We start from the raw sequence: 18684 nt of genomic DNA on the forward strand, positions 1-18684 counted from the left end.
AATACTCAGGTAACACAGAACATGTTTTCTTTAATCCAAATAAAGAATATAATTTTTTTTTTTTTTGGTGGATTTACACAACAGGAAACTGTACCTTTTTTTTTTTTTTTTTTGGTAAGAAAATTGCAACACTATCAGCAAGCCAGAAGCTTTCTGTATGCTATACAAAAAACAGGGAAGTGCCTTCTAATAAGACACCACAGATGAACCTTCACATTTTGTCTGAGGTATAAACATGATTTACAGAGAAAAAGCATCCAGAAGAAAAGCATTTTTTCAGAGTATGTAAAAGGAAATTAAAGCAGCAGAAAAGGCCCATTTACCTCATCCTCTCTGCTACACCCTTCACAGCAGACATTTCTCAAACAATATTAACTTTATCTAATTTCAATGCCAATGGGATTACACTGTGTTCAACACATATGTATAAATAAGTGTGAATGTATGTATATGTAATATGTATAAACACATCTATGAGCACAGACAGACAGACACACACACACAGTTACTCCTACAGAGCTGTAATGGATGGGGCTCTATACACCTGGATTTCAAAAATGTTATTAATAATTACTTCTGTGGGCCTACTACTTCAGTTTGGAAGAAATATAATGCAGTCAATTCTTAGCTTTTAACTCAATTCCCTTAGTATGCAATTAACTAGTGGGAATATTTAAACAGTTTAAATACTTAAATATTTAAAAGTCCTGACAGAAAACCTGCATTTCAAATGGCAATAAAAATTTCAGTCATAATGAAAATGACTTCTCACAATGCAGGCTAAAAACCAGAAAATATTTTATTTGAGCACACAGAAATTAACTGTATGGAAGGGAAACTTTTTAAGAGAAGTGATTAGAAAACTTATGGAAACAAGTCATGACAAAGGAATAATACAAAGCAAAAGAATTAAATACATAAATGTGCTGATGATTTTGGAACTGTTTTTTGCAGGCCATATCAAGAGACAAGGCCTAAAAGCAGCTTCTCCCTATCAGAGAAACTGTTTGCAATTAAAAATTCTTCACCTGCACCTAAAGAAAAGCATTTATTTCAAAACAAAACACCTATCTATATAAATAGGAGTGAGAGTGCTACTACAGAAACACTTTGTTCTCCACTGCATGTGCAGATTTTTTAAGTTGACTGCATTAATGTTTGAATATTCCAAATCAATCAAGTGATCTGTTATTGAGGGATTTACTGGGTTGAAAGTCAGACTTACGTCATCCATAAAATCAATCAATGAGGATGAAGAGGAGGAAAAGGAATCCTATTTTAATGAACACAGCAGTAAAAAAAAGAGAGAGAGAGAAAGAAAAGGATGAAGAAAACTGTTCAATATAAATAAAAGTGCAAAACTAAAGAACTGTAAATAACCAGTGGCAGTAATAGTTACCTTAGTAAGTTTTCATTAATTGTCTTTCATAGACAATTAATTAATATTCTGTAAAGAAACCAGTGCTTTTACAGCATTTACTCAATAAAGTATTATTGATATAGTCTCAACAGAATTCTTATATTGAAAGTAATTTATAAGACAAATTATTACAAAGGAAATTTATAAACTATGTTAATTGTGAGGACTTCAAGAGAGAACAATGAATTAGTGAACACATAATGAAAAGAAAGAGAATTTTGGTACATCTGTAACAGCAGGGATTATGCTCTTTCATAGCTAAATGTGATGATGCTGTATTTGCATCAGGAAAAACTGGGCAAACTTTAGATTAATGTCTAACTGTAAAGGTGGTGCCTTGTATGCTCTGAATTCAGTCTGACCAATATTTCACCTCAGCTGTTCTTTTAAAAGAAAGATGATGCTCTGCTTACTGTTGATTAAAAAAGAAGATAATAAATGTATAGTATTGTTTCAATTCTTTCCTGCCAGGCTTTCTACCTACTCTGGTCTTTTGTCTAGAAGTGACAAAGGCATTAAACAGATTCATTTTTTAAATAAAAGGATCTGTGGAGAGGAAATGAATAGCAATTAGCTGGATTTTACAGATCTGTGTAAAATGAACAGATGATGAAAACAACCCAATAAACACTACTAATGACTTCATGGGACACAATCAAGGATGATTTAGTATTTTCTTGTTTTTACCAAACCACTGCCTGCATTACTTAGCATTTTCTGAATACAAAGAGAAGCCATTTGGAACAACTATGCTTTTCACGTTCACTGCAAAATCAGGCAAATTTCTGCATTCAAGGTTTGAGACAGAATTCACTGTGATTACAAGCATTCAAGAGAAGACAGCCAGCACTGCAAACAATACATAATTATTATACACAAATATTATTGGTGCAATACAATTAAAATACAGGAGCAAACCCTCAGCAAATATGCACAGGACCTGCACACAACAGCAGTTCCACTGACTAAGCAGTTTAGAATAGTTGAGCACTTACTTCAAATTGATCCAGAGCAGAGGTAGGCGCATTCAAAAATGCCAAGAAAGAATTCTGTGAGTCTTGGTGCTTTACACCTAGAAAACAGCAGCAGGTTTATAAGCTACAGAAAATATGACCTTCTCATGGAGGACCTTTGCCTTGCTGAGTCAGAATTTTGAGTGTCCACCTGAAGCACCTACGTGTTTTGAAATAAGCTGCACATTTGGTTTATTTTCCAGAGTAAATGATTTTTTTTTCATACACAAGCACATGTTTAATCAACCTGTCCCAAGCTAGGATGTGTGTGGTGTGAGCTCCATGTGGAAACACACTGAGTGCCATGTCTGTTATGCAGAGGGCACTGGTTTCTAAGGTGTCTATGTCCCTTTGCACCACACACTAATGTCACCACCCCTGCCCTGGTGACATGTGGGGACATCTCCTGCCGCAGGACAGCCAGAAAAACCACAGCATTTCCAAACCAGATGGGCTCCTTGAGCCATGCTCTGTGCCTGCCACCTCGCCCTGCTGAGTGCCCAGCAGCTGCACAATCCTGGGGGCAGTTTCAGAGGTTTCTGTCACACCACACACTGAAGGGATGCTCGGCCAGCAAGTGGAGCAGGAACGCTGCCTCCCCTGGAGCTGCAGGGGCTGCCACACCTCAGCTCTGACTTTAACTTGCTTCAACTGGTATTTTTTATTTCTTCTTCTTTTCTAATTCAAGTTGCTGGGTGGGTGTTTATACTTCACAGTTGTGTATGACCTCTATTCTTCTCAATGCTATAAACATGTTATATATGCACATACACTGCAGGACTGTGTGCATCTCAAAACAATGCTATTTCTTTTTAAAAATGTCACTGTCTTGCTCTAATTAGCCATACCACTTTATATGTTCTAAATATAAGCCACAATGAATGAAGTTACAATGAACACTTTCCTCTTTAAAATATAAATACACTGAAATCACAGAAAAATACTAAAACCAATTTTCAAACTACCACCAACTTTATGGAATACTCTCAGCAATCTTTTCCCCACCTGTTTGAAATACTGAACTATATTTACTAACAGGAAAGGATTAGGTGCTAATCCAAATAATCCCTTCACAGAAATCAATTTCCACACACTGCAAGTTACTCTACCACTGTACCCTGACTACATTTGAATCTTCTATAGAGTTCATAATTCAAACAGCAATATATTTCTTCTTTTAAGAGAAAACCAAATCAAAGGTAGTAACAATTTAGATTAAGGTGTATTTCTATCAGACTATCTGAATAATTGCAGCAGAATATTACTAATATAATTCTGTTAAGAAACATGACTAATGTTTCCATGAACAGTACTTTTTAGCTTGCTTGTTTTCAGCAAAGAGTAAATATTTATTTCACCAGAACAATAGGGTTTTAAACACTGGAAAAAATATAGGGTAAAATATTAATTATAAATTCACAAAATTATTTAACACAAAGGAAGATTTCAGAAGTCAAGAAACCATGCATAATATTTAAGGAAGTTCAAGAACCTAAACATGACAAAGTGTTTTTGTCTCCAGGGAGATGCTATCAAGAGCTTCTCTCCAAGCACTTGGAGGAAGAATAATCCTGGTATCAGTGCTAAGCATTAAGATGAGGGAGTATCAATTCCCTAAGTCTTATTTGCTAACTGGCACCATTTTTCAATGTTCTGTATAGGTTTGAATTATTTTTACCAGTAAGTCAGTACTTGAAGGTCTATATATAGGAGATGAATGTAAACTCTAATACTTTATTGACCAACCAGCCATTAAGATGGGAAAGCTGAACAATATTTGACATCCCATTACAGCAATTGTTGCCAAGGTATTTAAATTCTGGAGTTCACAGAACTGCAGAAAATTAGGTAATTCCATTTGGCCTGAAAAACATTTCTTCCCATGTGCCTCATAAGACACAAATATTAGAGCTACTACAGAAACTGCAAAGAATCAGCCAAATCACTATTCAACTCTCAATGTTTTGGTTTTTGTCAATGCAGAATTCCCAAGAAAAGTCTCTTCTCCCAGCAACAATGCAAAATAGTATTGGACAGATGCAACAGTAACCCCAGAACATATTTTTAATACCACAACAAAGCACTCATGACCACACTGCTCCCTGTGTGGCTGCAAAGCCTATCCATGGAGTTATCCCAGAAACAAACAAATGCTAGGAATTCCTCTGCAGTTGTTTACTCTCTGTGTAGACAGGCCCAAAACACTCAGAGATGAACAACACTATGACCAGTATTGATGTCTAAATACCTTCACCCATCATAAAGGAGAAAAGGTTAGAAATATATCTATATTCTAACAGTTTTCTGGCAGTAAATCACTATACACAGGCCAAATAAAAACAAGGCAGTTTCAACTCAAATTGTACCTTACTGGTTCAAAGGTACCAACAAAACTGAGGCCTATTACAAGCACTAGAAGTGCAAATGCAGCTACTGTGGGTACACCTTGACACACAAGTGTTGTGCCCACATGCTGGTATCATATTTTAGTTTCATGGTGACACTTGATTGATAAGATGCACCCACCAATGTGACACTCTATTTACTTGGATATCAGTTGCCATACCCTTTTCTGATCTAAGCTCTTCTGTCTCCTTTTTCAGCCTTTCGATGTCTGCCAGAAGCTCCATGTTCTTCTTCTCAGATTCTTGCAATTTACTTCAAAAGAACACAAAAAATGTATGTAAGTATTGAGAACCCAAGATACAAGTCTGATGTCTTCAAATACCAGAATAAATCTACAGGAACCTGTTCAGTTTACAGAAAAAAGCCATTTATCTATTAAATAGGTTCATGTTTTTCATGTTTCTAGTTTCTAAGTAATTGCATGAGCTTGTATCCATGTGAATGAGAAAAAAAGACTGTATGTATTTTTATGTTTTAGAAAGTCCTGTTTTTCATTAAATTTATTTGCTAATTAAGTACCTCTTATAGTAATAGATTCAGTTGAACTAATTTTTTTTCTCAGCTCCTTTACAGTTAGTTGTTTCAGTGCTTTCTGACTCACAGCTGAGAGGTAATTCTACTCTGCAATTTCAGCACATTTCTCATTCTTGCCTGTCAAAGCAAACACTGGTTCTCCTGTTCTTATAGGATTTCCAATGCTGCCTACCATCACATTACCTGGCCTGAAAAACATTCAAGGTAGGTGAACCAGATGTTCCCATTTTACAGGTAACACACTTGAATCTCAGCTCTGTCCTACTGCTTTCCTAAAGCTGCAGAACCCAACAGTGCTCTGAGCTGAAGCTGGACACCTAGAAATGGAATTAATTCCTACCAACTCCTGTTTCAGGCATTACACAACTCAGAACAGATTCTGTTGTGGGGGTGGTGAGGTAAAAGTGAAAAAGAGAGAGGTCTGAAGAAGGAATAGAAGAATTTATAGAAGTCCATTAACCATTATTACTTCTTACTGTACAAATCAGGATGCAATAACTAATTTTAGCCACCTAACCCAGTGCAGCTATCAGCAGAATGGAAAAGAATATATTCTAAGACACAAACCCAAACTATGGATTTGCATTTGTTATCACAACTAGGAGAGATCATATTATCAAAAGAGAATGTGCTCCCTCTGAAAGTCCTCAAGATCTCCACTTTCCCCAGGAAGTGCTCAGCTGTTCAAACAATGAAGAGAGATGTTGGGTTTTTTTCTCATCTGGGTGTCAAATTTCCACAAACAAGGCAGATGAAATAATGATTTGATGACATTTCCTGGGAAGTACTGAAGTAAATTTGCATGAGAACAATTCAATCTTACCACTCTGTAGAGATACAGGAAGCTTTGACTTTGTTCAGCTCATCCTGAATAGCCTGTTTGGCTCGGATTTCAGCATCAAGAGCAGACTGGAGCTCCAGCCTTGCAGACATATCCAGCTTTGCAAAGCGCCTCATCTTCCAGGGCATGTCCTAGGAAAGAACCAACAAATTAGATCAGAAAGAGTAAGAGGAAAGGAAGTTGAACATGAGGAATGCAACTACCTTCAACAACTACATTTCCCAGTCTACTATGTCCCTAATTTAAGAGTTCATTAATTCCAAAATAATCTAAAATTAAGAGTAGTGTTAGCAGCAGCATTTCTGAACTCAAGTAAGAAATTTTATGTTTTATGCTGATCTCAAAAGCAAAGAGATTTTTTGAAATCTGGTTTTGATGTGCCTCAATTCAGATGACAGCTACAAAGGACATCTAAGTGTTCACTTGTTTCACAAGTCAAAGACTTGAAGGTTTTCATGAACAAAAGCATGATTTCCTTCAACAAATTCAAATCTGATTATGAAGTAGCTACTTCAACTGTAACATAGATAAAACCACATTATAAAGATCTTGGTGTGTAATTAATTGATAAACAATAAATTTGGTATTCAGTAATTCAGAAGCTCTAGGAAAGTTGAACTTTCAATTAACATAGACTCTACAGAGAGATTATTGCTTCAGCTGAAACTGTCAAATCAGTGGTTTTTCCAAAGAAAAAACCTTCTGACATATGGAAGTAAAGTCTTACTGTAGCTCTTGCACCCAAACTGGAGTTCCTCAGGGCTTCCAGCTCTTCTGTCATTTTAGAGGCCAAGGCTTGAAGATAACCTCGAGCATCTTTTTCATCACTTACCCTAAATGATTACATAAGAAAAAATAAGGTGTTTTAACCAAAGAATCTAAAGAAAAAACAGAAGTCACTTCAACAAACCAACAACCAGAAACAAATAGAGAATACAAAAAGAGTCATAAAACAAAAGGATAAAAACAACAACAACAACAACAAAAGCCCAAAGAGAAAACCACACAGAACTAATTCTTTGCTGCTTTGTGGAGTTCCATTAAACAATATGTATCACTAAGACAAGACTGAAAATTGAAGTACTATCTATCAGCTACCTGAAATTGAGACTGTGAGAAAGAAATCTTCCAATCTATTTTTAGGGAGTAAATTAAGACAAAATTCATGACCAATAATTAACAATTCCATTGTCCAGATAATACTGGAACTCGTGGTTAACTTTACTGTACCAACTGACTATGAGAACTAGTAGTTGAACAGGGATGTTACTTCCAGAAGTGCTAATTAAACAGGGAGAGTCTAATTTTAATGTTATTAAACAGCATAAGCCAGAAGAGGCTCTCTCATCCACTGAGCTTTTTTTCTATCCAGACATGTTTTCTGAGTGTAAAGACAACAAGGAGGAGACATGCCTGTTTTTCAGATTCTTTGATCATCAGTTACAAAGAAAGAACAACAACTTTCTGTGATTAATCACAACAGAAGGTTCTTTCTTCACTTTGCCTCAGGTGCTAACATAGAAAGTTGCTAAAAACATCAACTCACTGAAACTAAGTAACTTATGAAAAACCTAAAACAAACAAACAGAAAAAAAAAAACCAACACCATCCCTCCCACCTCATTTCCTTCCACGCCTGGCTCTAAACATGTTCATTTTGCCCACAGAAGAGCAATGGTTCTGCAACACCAGGCATTATGCAAGTTCCTGAGCTGCCCTGGAGACCAGCAGGGCAATGCCACAGCTTGATCACAGTTCAGTCTTATCAACACCAAACACTGAAATGTGTAGGATCTGCTCAAAGTACTGAACCTCAAACAGCTTTAAATAAATTATAGGGAAGTGGGAACATATTTTTTCTATTTCATGAGAATTAACTTATCTTTGCTTCCTGATCTTTAAAAGTAACTCTAAGCCTAAGTCTGCTGGAGATGAGAATTCTCCAGATGGCTGATGGTGTCTTGCAGTGACCTCCCAGCAGGAAGTGATTCCCCCTTTGTGCCTATAAGGCAATTTAAGTTTTTCTGGTTGATACTACAGGGTTCAAACACACACAGATCGTGAAAATGGTGCTGCTTGCAAATTTACCAGTAATTATAAAAGTTTCAACACAGATTTACAGATAGTTGCCAGGAGGCAAGGAAGTCAGGGAGCACATACTCTGAACTGTCATTGGCAAGGGAGGAACTGAAGAGCTTTCTCACAGTGGCCTTAGGACAAGATCACACTGTGAAAGCCACAGGCTAAATATCTGCAGGTTGTGGTGACTTTTGGGTGTGCAGTTTAAGGTTTATTTAAGAAAGACAGACTACTGTAATACAGAGGAGCCAAAACCAAAATTAGCACCGTTTTCCACAAATCTCACACCCAACATGAAAACACAAGCATTTATTGGGCCTTCATTTCTTTGTCTCCTGCTTATAATTTAGTTCAAGAGGTGGGGAGGAATCTAGGGAAACCCTCTATGTCCTGACTATTAAAAGTCAGTGAGAGTTTTTATATTAATGAGTCACTGTTTTTCCCAAGGTACATCAGAACTCAATGGAAGTTGCATACCAACTTCTTTTCCCAAAGCACTCTGGATAACACATTTTGACAATCTGATAAAGATAATCTGAGCCTACACAAACTACTTGGGCTGTAACAGTGGGCAAAAGATGTGAGAAGTAGCTAAAGATGCTTTTTGGAGGTAGTGGGTGCATAATTAAATACACTGTAAAAGAAAAAAAGCTTAAGCAGAAATAAAAAGAATGTGAGGCTCTCAAGGTAAGAGTAAATTTTCCTGATGTATGAGGAGGGAAAGAGATTTAGGAATCAGCATCTCATTTTATCTATTTTTAATGACCCATACAATCTTTGCAGGAAGAAAGTGTCCAATTTCTACATCCAATTTTATGATGTCACACAGATCCTTCCTGATGGAAGGTGAAGGAACACTTCAGTTATTTGGTTTATGGTGCATGAAAAAAAACCTCAAAAAGATGTTCCACAGACAAGCAGAAATCTAGAAAATGAAAATATAAAGTAAATATTTACAAATATCTGTACTGAGTTCAAGGGAACTCCTCAAGCTCTGGACAACAGCAAATTAAAGCAGTACAATTGGGAACTGAGGTGGGTTTGTTGTCCACTAGATGGCAAAATTCTCTCAATAATGGCATATATTATTAAACATTATGTGGACCCAAGAGCTCTTGGAGTTTGTTATTTGTTGCTCTTTTGCTGGGGTTGTTCCATTTGGTAGGCTTTAAAAACGAAAATAAAGTTTAAAATTGCAAAAGTGGCAAATTAACTCTTACTAATGTTGTTCTCCTTGTCCTCATTTTGAAAGAGAGCCCTGACAAGCACAGCAAGAGACCAAAGAAAAGTTCTTCAGGTTCCACCCAGTCACTTCTTTCTTTACTGAAAATTTGGATTAACTGTTCTGTTTTCAACATGATTGCCCTTGCAAATTTAGTTCCTTAATGCAAAGAACCCAGAAAAGCACTATGGTACAAATTCCTTTAAAATGAAATTTAACTTTTTGGCTGGAGCCAACATCATGACAACCTTCATCTAACCACTGGCTGCTATCTGTATGGTGTTTGTCAGGATGCTCAGTAAGTCAGACTGGATCTCCTGCTGGGATTCTTTACAATACAAAATGGACCCAGAGTACTAAAGAATTTTGCTCAAAAGTGGTCTTAAAGCCCTGGTGTCCTACACCAAGCTCTGTTTAACCTGATTTAAAAACCCCAAGGAAATCTGACAGTTGTGACTCCTCTAGTCTCTCAATGCTTTTAAATTTCTATTGTTGGACCAATATGCTCAAGGTCTCCAACTTAATTTTTAGTTTTTCCCATGGTGTCTCCAATAAAATCTGTTTTTTAAAAATACTTTTTAAAAATTTTTTAACACTTCCTTCAGCTCCCAAGCCCTGAAATTTCACCCTGTCTTCCAGAATTTCTATTTTAGACATAACTAACTTCTGACTATTCTTACCTCAAACATAGCACATCTCAGAATTTTGCATGCTTTGAGTTTCTTAACTCAAAGTTGAAGATGCACAGAATTTTTGCTATATTTTGTTCACAATTTGTGTGTGGGTTTTTTTTCTGAGAGCAAACAGATTTCAAAAGAACCAAAAAACCCCAACCCAAATTTTGGGGCTTTTTTAGGTCTGATTTAGTTTAGAAGTGTTGGGATGGGGTAGCTGGTACTTTTGGGGTTTTTTCCCTTTTGGTGGTGGTTTTGTGTTGGGGTTTTTTTCAATGAGATCAATTAAGATAAAACCAACAATAGCACAAAAAATCTGGCTGATAAGGAAAATATTAACTAAATATTGTGGTAAACAACTGTGACAGCTTCTGGGCAGCTGAACCTAAGCCTAACATCCACTCTATAGGTAAAACTGGTAGGATTCAGGTCATCCACATAAACTTACTCAACAACACAGAATTATCCACCTGATACGAGTTCTGTAGGTTTCCTTTTCAACCTGTGGTGAGAAAACCAGACTTCTGGAGTAGTAGTCATGGGATTTATTGAGTTAGGACTCGTACAACTAGGTTAGATTAATCCCTCCCAAGTCAAGATTCTTGCCAAGTACGCTGGGAATCACTACCAAGATTTCCAGTGACCTCCTTTCTGCACAGCACAGAAATACGGTGCCACGGCTATTTAAAATATTCCTTTTTCAAGTGACTGCATTAACCTCCAGTGCAATTAATCTCTTTCCCATCTCCCACAGGAAAATTTATAGCCCACTATAAAAGCCACAATATTTCTTACTCTTGTCAAGGAATGATGAGTGATTTGGCTAATATAAACTCGTCAATATAATAGCTCCATTAAGGCTGAATGATCCGTGAGGGTCTGTTGAGTCCACAATAGAATTTGCAGTGAAAGTCTGATTCAAGTGTTTCTATTAAAATATTGCCTTGTTTATGGTATCTTGAGATAACAACAGCAAGATGAAAAGGTTTTCATACATTATTCCTAAAGATGCAATAATGCTGAGTAAGAAAGCAGGGAAAAGCTAACGGGAATGTGGTAATTGTGGTAAGCCATTAAAATTACTCACAAGTTATAAAATCTGAGAGAAATAGTAATTTAGAAGGGCCCCAGGAATCATGAAGAAAGTGACAAATCTTAACCATCCAAAGTGTGAATTCAAAGTAATTTCTTGAGAGGTATCCTTTAGATGACAAAGCACTTAAAAGAATGCAGGGACTTCTTGGGCTTGTGTTACCCCAATAGGGCTAAAAGAAGTCCCTTGAACTACTACAGGCTTCTGAGCAAACTGTTTACAAACCCAGTAACTAATTCCTTCTACTGCCTCCTATCCTTTCTGGAAATAATGCACCCATAATACATATTTTAATGCAATATTGTATGAGAAATCTGTTAAGTTTTGAAGAGGGAGCCCACAAATTCTCCCCTGCCTTGCTAGCTCCAAGGCATTCCATTGTCACACTGAAGATGTGGACAGGTACAGACTTGAACTGCATGGTCCTCTGAGGAAAACACAGGCTTGTGAGTGATTAAATAAGACTATTTTTCTCAAAAAATAGGTGGGTTTTTTTTTCTTTTAAAATATTTATCATTATAATAGATGCTTAAATACTTCCTATAGCAGCCACGTTCCCCAGAGAAGGGCCTAGTTTCAGTGCTACATTCTAAGCACAGCAGATGAACATGACCAGATTATCTGAGTAACACATGGAAAAATCTAAACATAACAAGGAAAAAATGTGACCTAAGATAAGGCCTCACATAGCTGAAAAAAATTTAACATAAGCAGAGAAAAGTATGGAGGGAAAAATTAGATGTGTTTAGTGATGAAAAACTGGAACCAAGCCAGACTTTTAAAATTCCCTTAATGTTTGCCCTCAGTACTTCTATTTTTCCTTTTCAAATAATTTTTTAATTTTTAGCTCTGTACTACTTAGAAGACTCTATGTTGTCATAAGGGATCAGTAAATTGATGTTTGTCATTCAGAAAGCTAAGTCTTGTATATTCCTGATCTTTTTTCACTGAGTATCTTCAGAGATAATAAAAAACTGAAGCCCAAACCCTTTTACCCTTTACAGTGACAACCCTAACATGAAAAATGTTTTATCATTTGCCTGAACCACATCAGTAATACATCTTAAAATATTAAACACTCTCACAAAGTAAAGGAGAAGGTACATTCTTAATGGCTATTGGTACATTTTTACATTGCATTAAGTGGAACAATCCACAATTAATTCTGATTTGTCTTTTCTATAACTGCCAAGTTATATGAGTGTTTTTTACATGTAAATCTGAAAAATTGTGTTTGATTACCCACGTGCAATATGACAGATAAGAACTACCTCAAAGCAATAAGGCATGTGAAATTATAGACTTGTCTCACTTGCTACCATGATTTTTTTTTTCCCTGAATAAACATTTCCAGTTGGCTAGAAATTAAAAGCTGTTTTTAATTAATTATATTAGTTTTTTAAATTTAATTTTTAAATTAATTTAATTAATGAAATGACCAGTTAAATTTTTTTTTTTTTTTAATTTGTGACTCAGGTTGTCCATTACTATCACTGTTACGGGAGACAAAATTTAAAAGGAACACACACAAAGTGGACCCTTTACATTTTTTAAGTTCTGCCACAAATACAATGCCTTGAGACAAACTGGACTTCATAACACAGATGAGCATTACATACTTTTATGCAACAAACATTGTTTAAAACACACTGGAAACCCAGATGCTTTGTTATATATTCACATGGCACTACTGAAAAGCCAAACTTCTCCATATCTGGACAACAAAACTGAACTAACAGGACAACAATACCAAACTAGGTTTCTCTAAAACAATGTTTCCCATTTTTGCCTGAACACAACAAATTAGATTTTTTTTCACTAACACAGGAAAAACAGGGGGAGGGAATAATCAATCAGTAATAGAAAAACACTAGTATGTCATGATCAAGTCTTCCTAGAAGTGTATGACCTGTAAAATATAATGTCTGAATGTAAATTGGTTTTGTAGATGTGAAACACTGCAATGGACCATTAAAGGTGAGGGGAGATAAACAGGCATGAAGAAGAAAAATAAAGACAGATGAAAAACTCAGAATACACAGTCTTTTTTTCTTAGTAGTTTCAATCCTTTTTTTTCTTCTCTTTCATTTAATAGAATTGGACAGAAGACTCTATAAAGATAACATCATTATTTAGCAGAAGGACCATTACAAACATCACTTGACTGGATTTGTGGTACAGTCTCAAATACTCTCCTTGTAAAAAAATCACATAAAAGTTGCACTGTATTTGTTTCATTCTGCCACATGCCAAGCAGATGAAGGAAATTAAAGCTGAGACACAAACACTCAGCCACTGCTTTTCCCAGGCTTGTTCCCTCTCGGAGGCGTGAGCTCAGCACATGATTCCTTTCAGCATTCTTCCACAGCCACAAGCCACACCCAAAGGCCATGATTCTTCTGCACTTTGAAAAGCTCTATTTGGTGAGGCACTTTCACTCTTTAAGGAGGAACACAATTTTCTGGATTTGTATATTATTAAAATCTCAGCCAAAACCCCAGCAGAATCCCAGACGGGTGTGAGGTTTCACCTCAGCACTTCCAAGTGCCATGTGCAAAGACAAAAACTCAGCACCAGCCCCACCACATACTGAGGGGTTTCTGTCATGCCATGAGAGCAGAGCACTCACCACTGGATGATCTCAGTGATTTGGGCCTCCCAGTGAGCCACAGACTCTTTCTTATCAGCCAGGTCTCTCATCTCTTCCTCCAGCTGCCGATTATTCATACTCAGCCTCTCAAACATGGTGGTGAGCTGAAGGAGAATTTAAACAACTTGTTAAAAGTATAAACTGCTGTGACTCCATCTCTGTGCAGACTCAAAACCACAGGAGGTGTGCTCCCCTCTCCCACACCTTGCATTTGCTTCAGAAATTGGTATTGGTCACCACAATAAACACCAGAATATCTTCTTATATAACTTTATGTAAGAATCTCTTCTTGTATAACTTTAGCTGTACTGAAAAGCCACTTTTAAAGACTTGAACAACATTTTTACTCTATCAATTTAATGAGTTTTCTGACAATTAGTCTCCAAATACCTGTAAAACTCTTAGAAGAATATGCTTTGCACCATATAGGTGTGGAATGTTCTGTATAGAAAAATCTACACTAGAAGAGCAAAGCAAAGGCATAAAAATTGTTATGGCTCAGATAAGACTGTTGAACCTCTCCCTTGTTTAGTAACCATGGAGAGAGAGACTGAACAGATACAGGCATGAGACAGTCCTGAGATTCTCCAGGTGTCTCACATTCCCTTATTTTTCATTTGACTTACTTGCAGACAGGGAAATTGAAATTAAATGCACATCTCTACATGTACAATATGTTACACCTAGCAATTAACCTCTCTCATTCAAATTGCTGCCATTCATACAGGCACATTCTGCAAGACAAAAGGCACAGCTAACCCAAGCTGGTATTGGGAACTAAACCTTCATTATACTAAGTAATTATTCAGAGAGTCAAATTGGAATCAGAGACCAGATAGACTTTACAGGAAGGCCTGCTTAGGAGAAAGAAATCTCAGGTGAAAGCTTCTGTTAGTACTGAAATATATTAACAATTCAAAATGATAAAAGAATGGCCAATTTAAAATCTATTTTGCTTTCTACTCCAAATATGAGTAACTCCACGCCCTATTTATCATTTAAATGGGCTTATAATTAAAATATTCCTACTTATTATATGTCATTTGACAAGAAAAATACAAAGGTAATGGGGGAAGAGAGGGAGAGCAGAAAAACTATCAAAGTGACTAGGCTATTTCTTAGTTTTCTTGGACCAAGCCTACCTATAGGCATATATATTGTCTGTCTTATACTGGTATGAAAATATACTGTAATTTGAGCATGGACATGCAAACATGCTTACTTTGAAGAACATTGTACTTTCATCATATTTTTAGAAAATCTATTGCATTACAAAAGGAATAGACAAGTTTAGCAAGACTAAACTTGGATAATGCACAATGAACTTGAATAACCTGTCAAAATGAACAATAAAGAGACAATCCAAATGCACAAATCATAATTATTTCTTGCTTAACACACTTCATTTGCGTGATAATATGCCTTATCATTTGTATTTTTTTAGTATCTCAAAGTAACACTTAATCTCAAAGGGTAGGAGGGGCCCTGGTATTTCAAACGATTGACATGCAAATGTATTCTAAGTAATCACATCATTAACGATGTATTTTTATATTTGGGTCATACAATGAAATAATCCTTTATTGCTGGCTTACAGTGCTGTCTAGAACTAATCTTACCAAAAGGTAAGACCATCTAATTCCATTCCCACACATAAATACTCATATATGCATATATATATATATGCACATGCCTTCTCAAGTTCAGATGCATGTACATACTCCATTCAAATCTAATATTAATGACCAATTTTTTGTGTAACATCAATTTCTGCTTTCAGTTTAATAATAACCAATGCAGCTCCATATTGTACAATTTGTACAGAGCATAAAATAGTTGAAAATTCAAGGCTCAACTAATCAGCACTTACCTTATCAAGTTCATTGGTAAGTTTTTTGTTTTCCTCTGTCAGCAGAATCTTTTCTCGTTCATACTTTTGTTTGAACTCTGTTTCAAATTCCTCTCTTTCACTTTGGCTAAGAAATAAAGTGAAGCAGAATTACAAAGTTTTCTATTCTAACTCACCCCATTATTCATTTAAACTCAAAGAGATCAATGCACACACATGTTGAAGGGAAGTACTACACTGATGATAGCAAGGGCTATTAAAATCAAGCTGTTCAGTAAACCACCATCTTAGGATTGCAAGCCAGCCTGTTGAATTTCAGAGTTAGTACAGAGTCCCTCAGTACAGAATTAACAGAGCTCCACCTAGCCAATGTTTATCAACCCACTTACACAAATTTTATTCCTCAGATGTATCCTTTAAACAAGGAGCAGACCAAGAATGTGTCAACATTGTAAAATGCTCAGGGCACATTCTCAGCTCACACGCACATTATTGTAACACACACCTTTCTATAATTCCAAGTTTCACACAGAACGACAGGCAGAAATGACCACACATGGAGCCAGAGCACACAGAAGCTAAATTAGAGCACTCAGGGATGGGTCTCTGATGAGAAAAGCATATATGGGCTAGTCTTTGGGCAATTTATAACAGCCCAGAAGTCATTTGTGAACTGTTAACTCAGGTATTGTATACTCACTATGAGCAAAAAGTGGATGGATAACTTCCACATTCCTAATATCACCAGATTCTACAGCAAGTTTGGACCATTCTATCTAAGAAAGTCTCACAGTAGCTGCTTCCCCAAACCTTCCCTTCTCCCATGGATGTCATCCAGTAGAGGAGAACCCCTGGCTGATTCTGCTTAATATCAGCTTTGATCTTGCACAATGAACGTGAGAACCTGAAAACAAATGAAGCTGCAGGCCCTCTGTTTGCCAAAAAACCCCATGGAATTTCCTTCAAGTGGTGCACAGCAATGTTTTAGGTGTGTAATTGTGTAACACCCACCTTGAATCTACTGTTTTCAGATTCACTAGCCTTGCCTTTTGTATCACCTTTTTACCAACTAGTCAGGTCACTGGCACAAAGTTCCTCAGTAGATTGATAGAACTATACTACAAATGCCACAGATACAGAAAATATCCACTCAGCAAATACCACTGTCCAGTCTGAGAAGACTTGAAAAAGTGCCCAGTATTAAAGGTTAACTCAGTAAAATTAAAATAAAGGGGAAAACCTGTCTTGAGCACTGCAATTTTTTTTCCTAGATACTGATCAGAATTTTACACAATGCAAACATAAATTACATTCTTGCTTCTTTTTCTGAGATGCAAAACTACTACAGCTTTGCCTAATTGAGAGAACACTCTCCAAAGATGAGAAATACCAGTGGTTACAGTGAACTCAGTAAAGAGCAATGCTGCTTTGAATTTCCTACTCTTAATTTGAAATTCATTTAGTGCTTCAACCACTCTTTGAAATCTAGTACAACATGTCAGACTTAAGGTGAAATTCTTCGTTGCCAGGCGTCCTTTGAAACATAACACTTCATCCTAGTAAAGTTCCATACTATCTCACTGTTTAAATGCCAAGTTTGAAATTCACCACCACTCCTTTTCTATATCAACAGATTCCATGCATATGATGAGCAGTATAGGGAAAAGGCAGGAAGAGATTAAAGCATTGGCTGTCATAGGAATTAATAACAGCTCCTGCTTCTGTTTTCAAGGCATAGATTCAAAGCTAATTCTGCAGACAGAAGACCAAACTAACTTTTAATGAATTTCTTTCACGCAGCTTTTGTGGGTTTGTTTAGGAATTTTTTTCAGTATTTGTCTTAAGTTTATTCTTTTAAGGCTTTAGGGCTCAAAGCAGCCATAAATGGCAGTGGATTAAGGACACCATGGATTAGTGAAAGAGCCCAACATGTTTGTAATTTTCTATATTTTACATTCTTAATTTTGCTGGTGATTGTGATTACCCCAGTAAGTCAGATTGCTACAGTATAATACAGAAATGAAGATAAATTTGAAACAGAGGAGAATGTGGGTATAATCCATCACACCCCAAAAGCCACTCAGCAAACAACAGAACTGTGACAGACTCCATGAATGTACCTTGAACAGGCAGCAAGATCAAAATAATGCTTTTGCTTTGAAGCCTGGCATCCTCCTCTCCCATCAAACTTCCTCTCTCATCTAACATTTAGCTGTGTGTCTCCTCTTCAAGTTAAGAAAATATACACAACCCAGCCTTCTTTTTATCAGTAGAACTGCAGCAAACCACATGCAAGCAAAGTGAAATACTGCTTTATGGTATCACTTTGTCACTCCAGCTCTTTATTGCATCTGTACAAAGTGGCCAAATATTTTATCTTACTGCTCTGAAACCAAGAAAAATAGACCTGAAACAAACAGCAGCCCCCAGGCTTCTTTATATCACACAGTTTAAAACCAGCAAATGCTGTTCTATAGAGTTCTTCGCTTTATAAAACCATCATGAAATGACAGGCCTAAAAGAAGTGTCTACAAATGAGATTTATTTTGCACAGTTTCTTGCATCTTCTTCTGAAATATTTCCTAATGACAATTGTAAGAAATGGAATTCAGTGCTACACAGATCACTGGCTTGATACTGTGCTCCTCTGCTTCCAACTGTAATAGCATGCAGTTTATGAGACTTCAGCAAAATGCAATTATTTTGTACAGGAAGGTAATCTCCCTTGAAGACTTGTGCTTTGGAAATAGCAAAAGTTAGAAAGCTTAAAATTGAAGGAAACAAACAAAAAAAAATCTATTTTAAAAATGCAAAACAGAACCCACCAACGTGCAAGTTACACAAAAAATCAACATACAGATTTTGTCAAAGCTCCTCCTGATCCTTGCTTAGAATAACCTGTGT

The 18684-nt window shown here is 36.4% G+C and overlaps 1 protein-coding gene across 5 annotated transcripts in view; it reads right to left on the minus strand.

Annotated features, from left to right (window-relative positions):
• CDC42BPA (CDC42 binding protein kinase alpha) overlaps positions 1–18684 on the minus strand; it is a 185282-nt gene that overhangs the window by 43104 nt on the left and 123494 nt on the right. For all 5 annotated transcript variants that reach the window (XM_059840713.1, XM_059840712.1, XM_059840711.1 and 2 more), the window contains 6 exons: positions 15802–15907; positions 13911–14035; positions 6942–7047; positions 6197–6345; positions 5000–5091; positions 2416–2492 (listed from right to left, as the gene is read on the minus strand). In XM_059840713.1, the coding sequence (XP_059696696.1) occupies positions 2416–2492; positions 5000–5091; positions 6197–6345; positions 6942–7047; positions 13911–14035; positions 15802–15907 (655 nt within the window). The remainder of the gene's footprint in view (positions 1–2415; positions 2493–4999; positions 5092–6196; positions 6346–6941; positions 7048–13910; positions 14036–15801; positions 15908–18684) is intronic.

Source organism: Haemorhous mexicanus, chromosome 3 (assembly GCF_027477595.1).
Source record: "Haemorhous mexicanus isolate bHaeMex1 chromosome 3, bHaeMex1.pri, whole genome shotgun sequence".
Lineage (NCBI taxonomy): Eukaryota > Metazoa > Chordata > Aves > Passeriformes > Fringillidae > Haemorhous > Haemorhous mexicanus.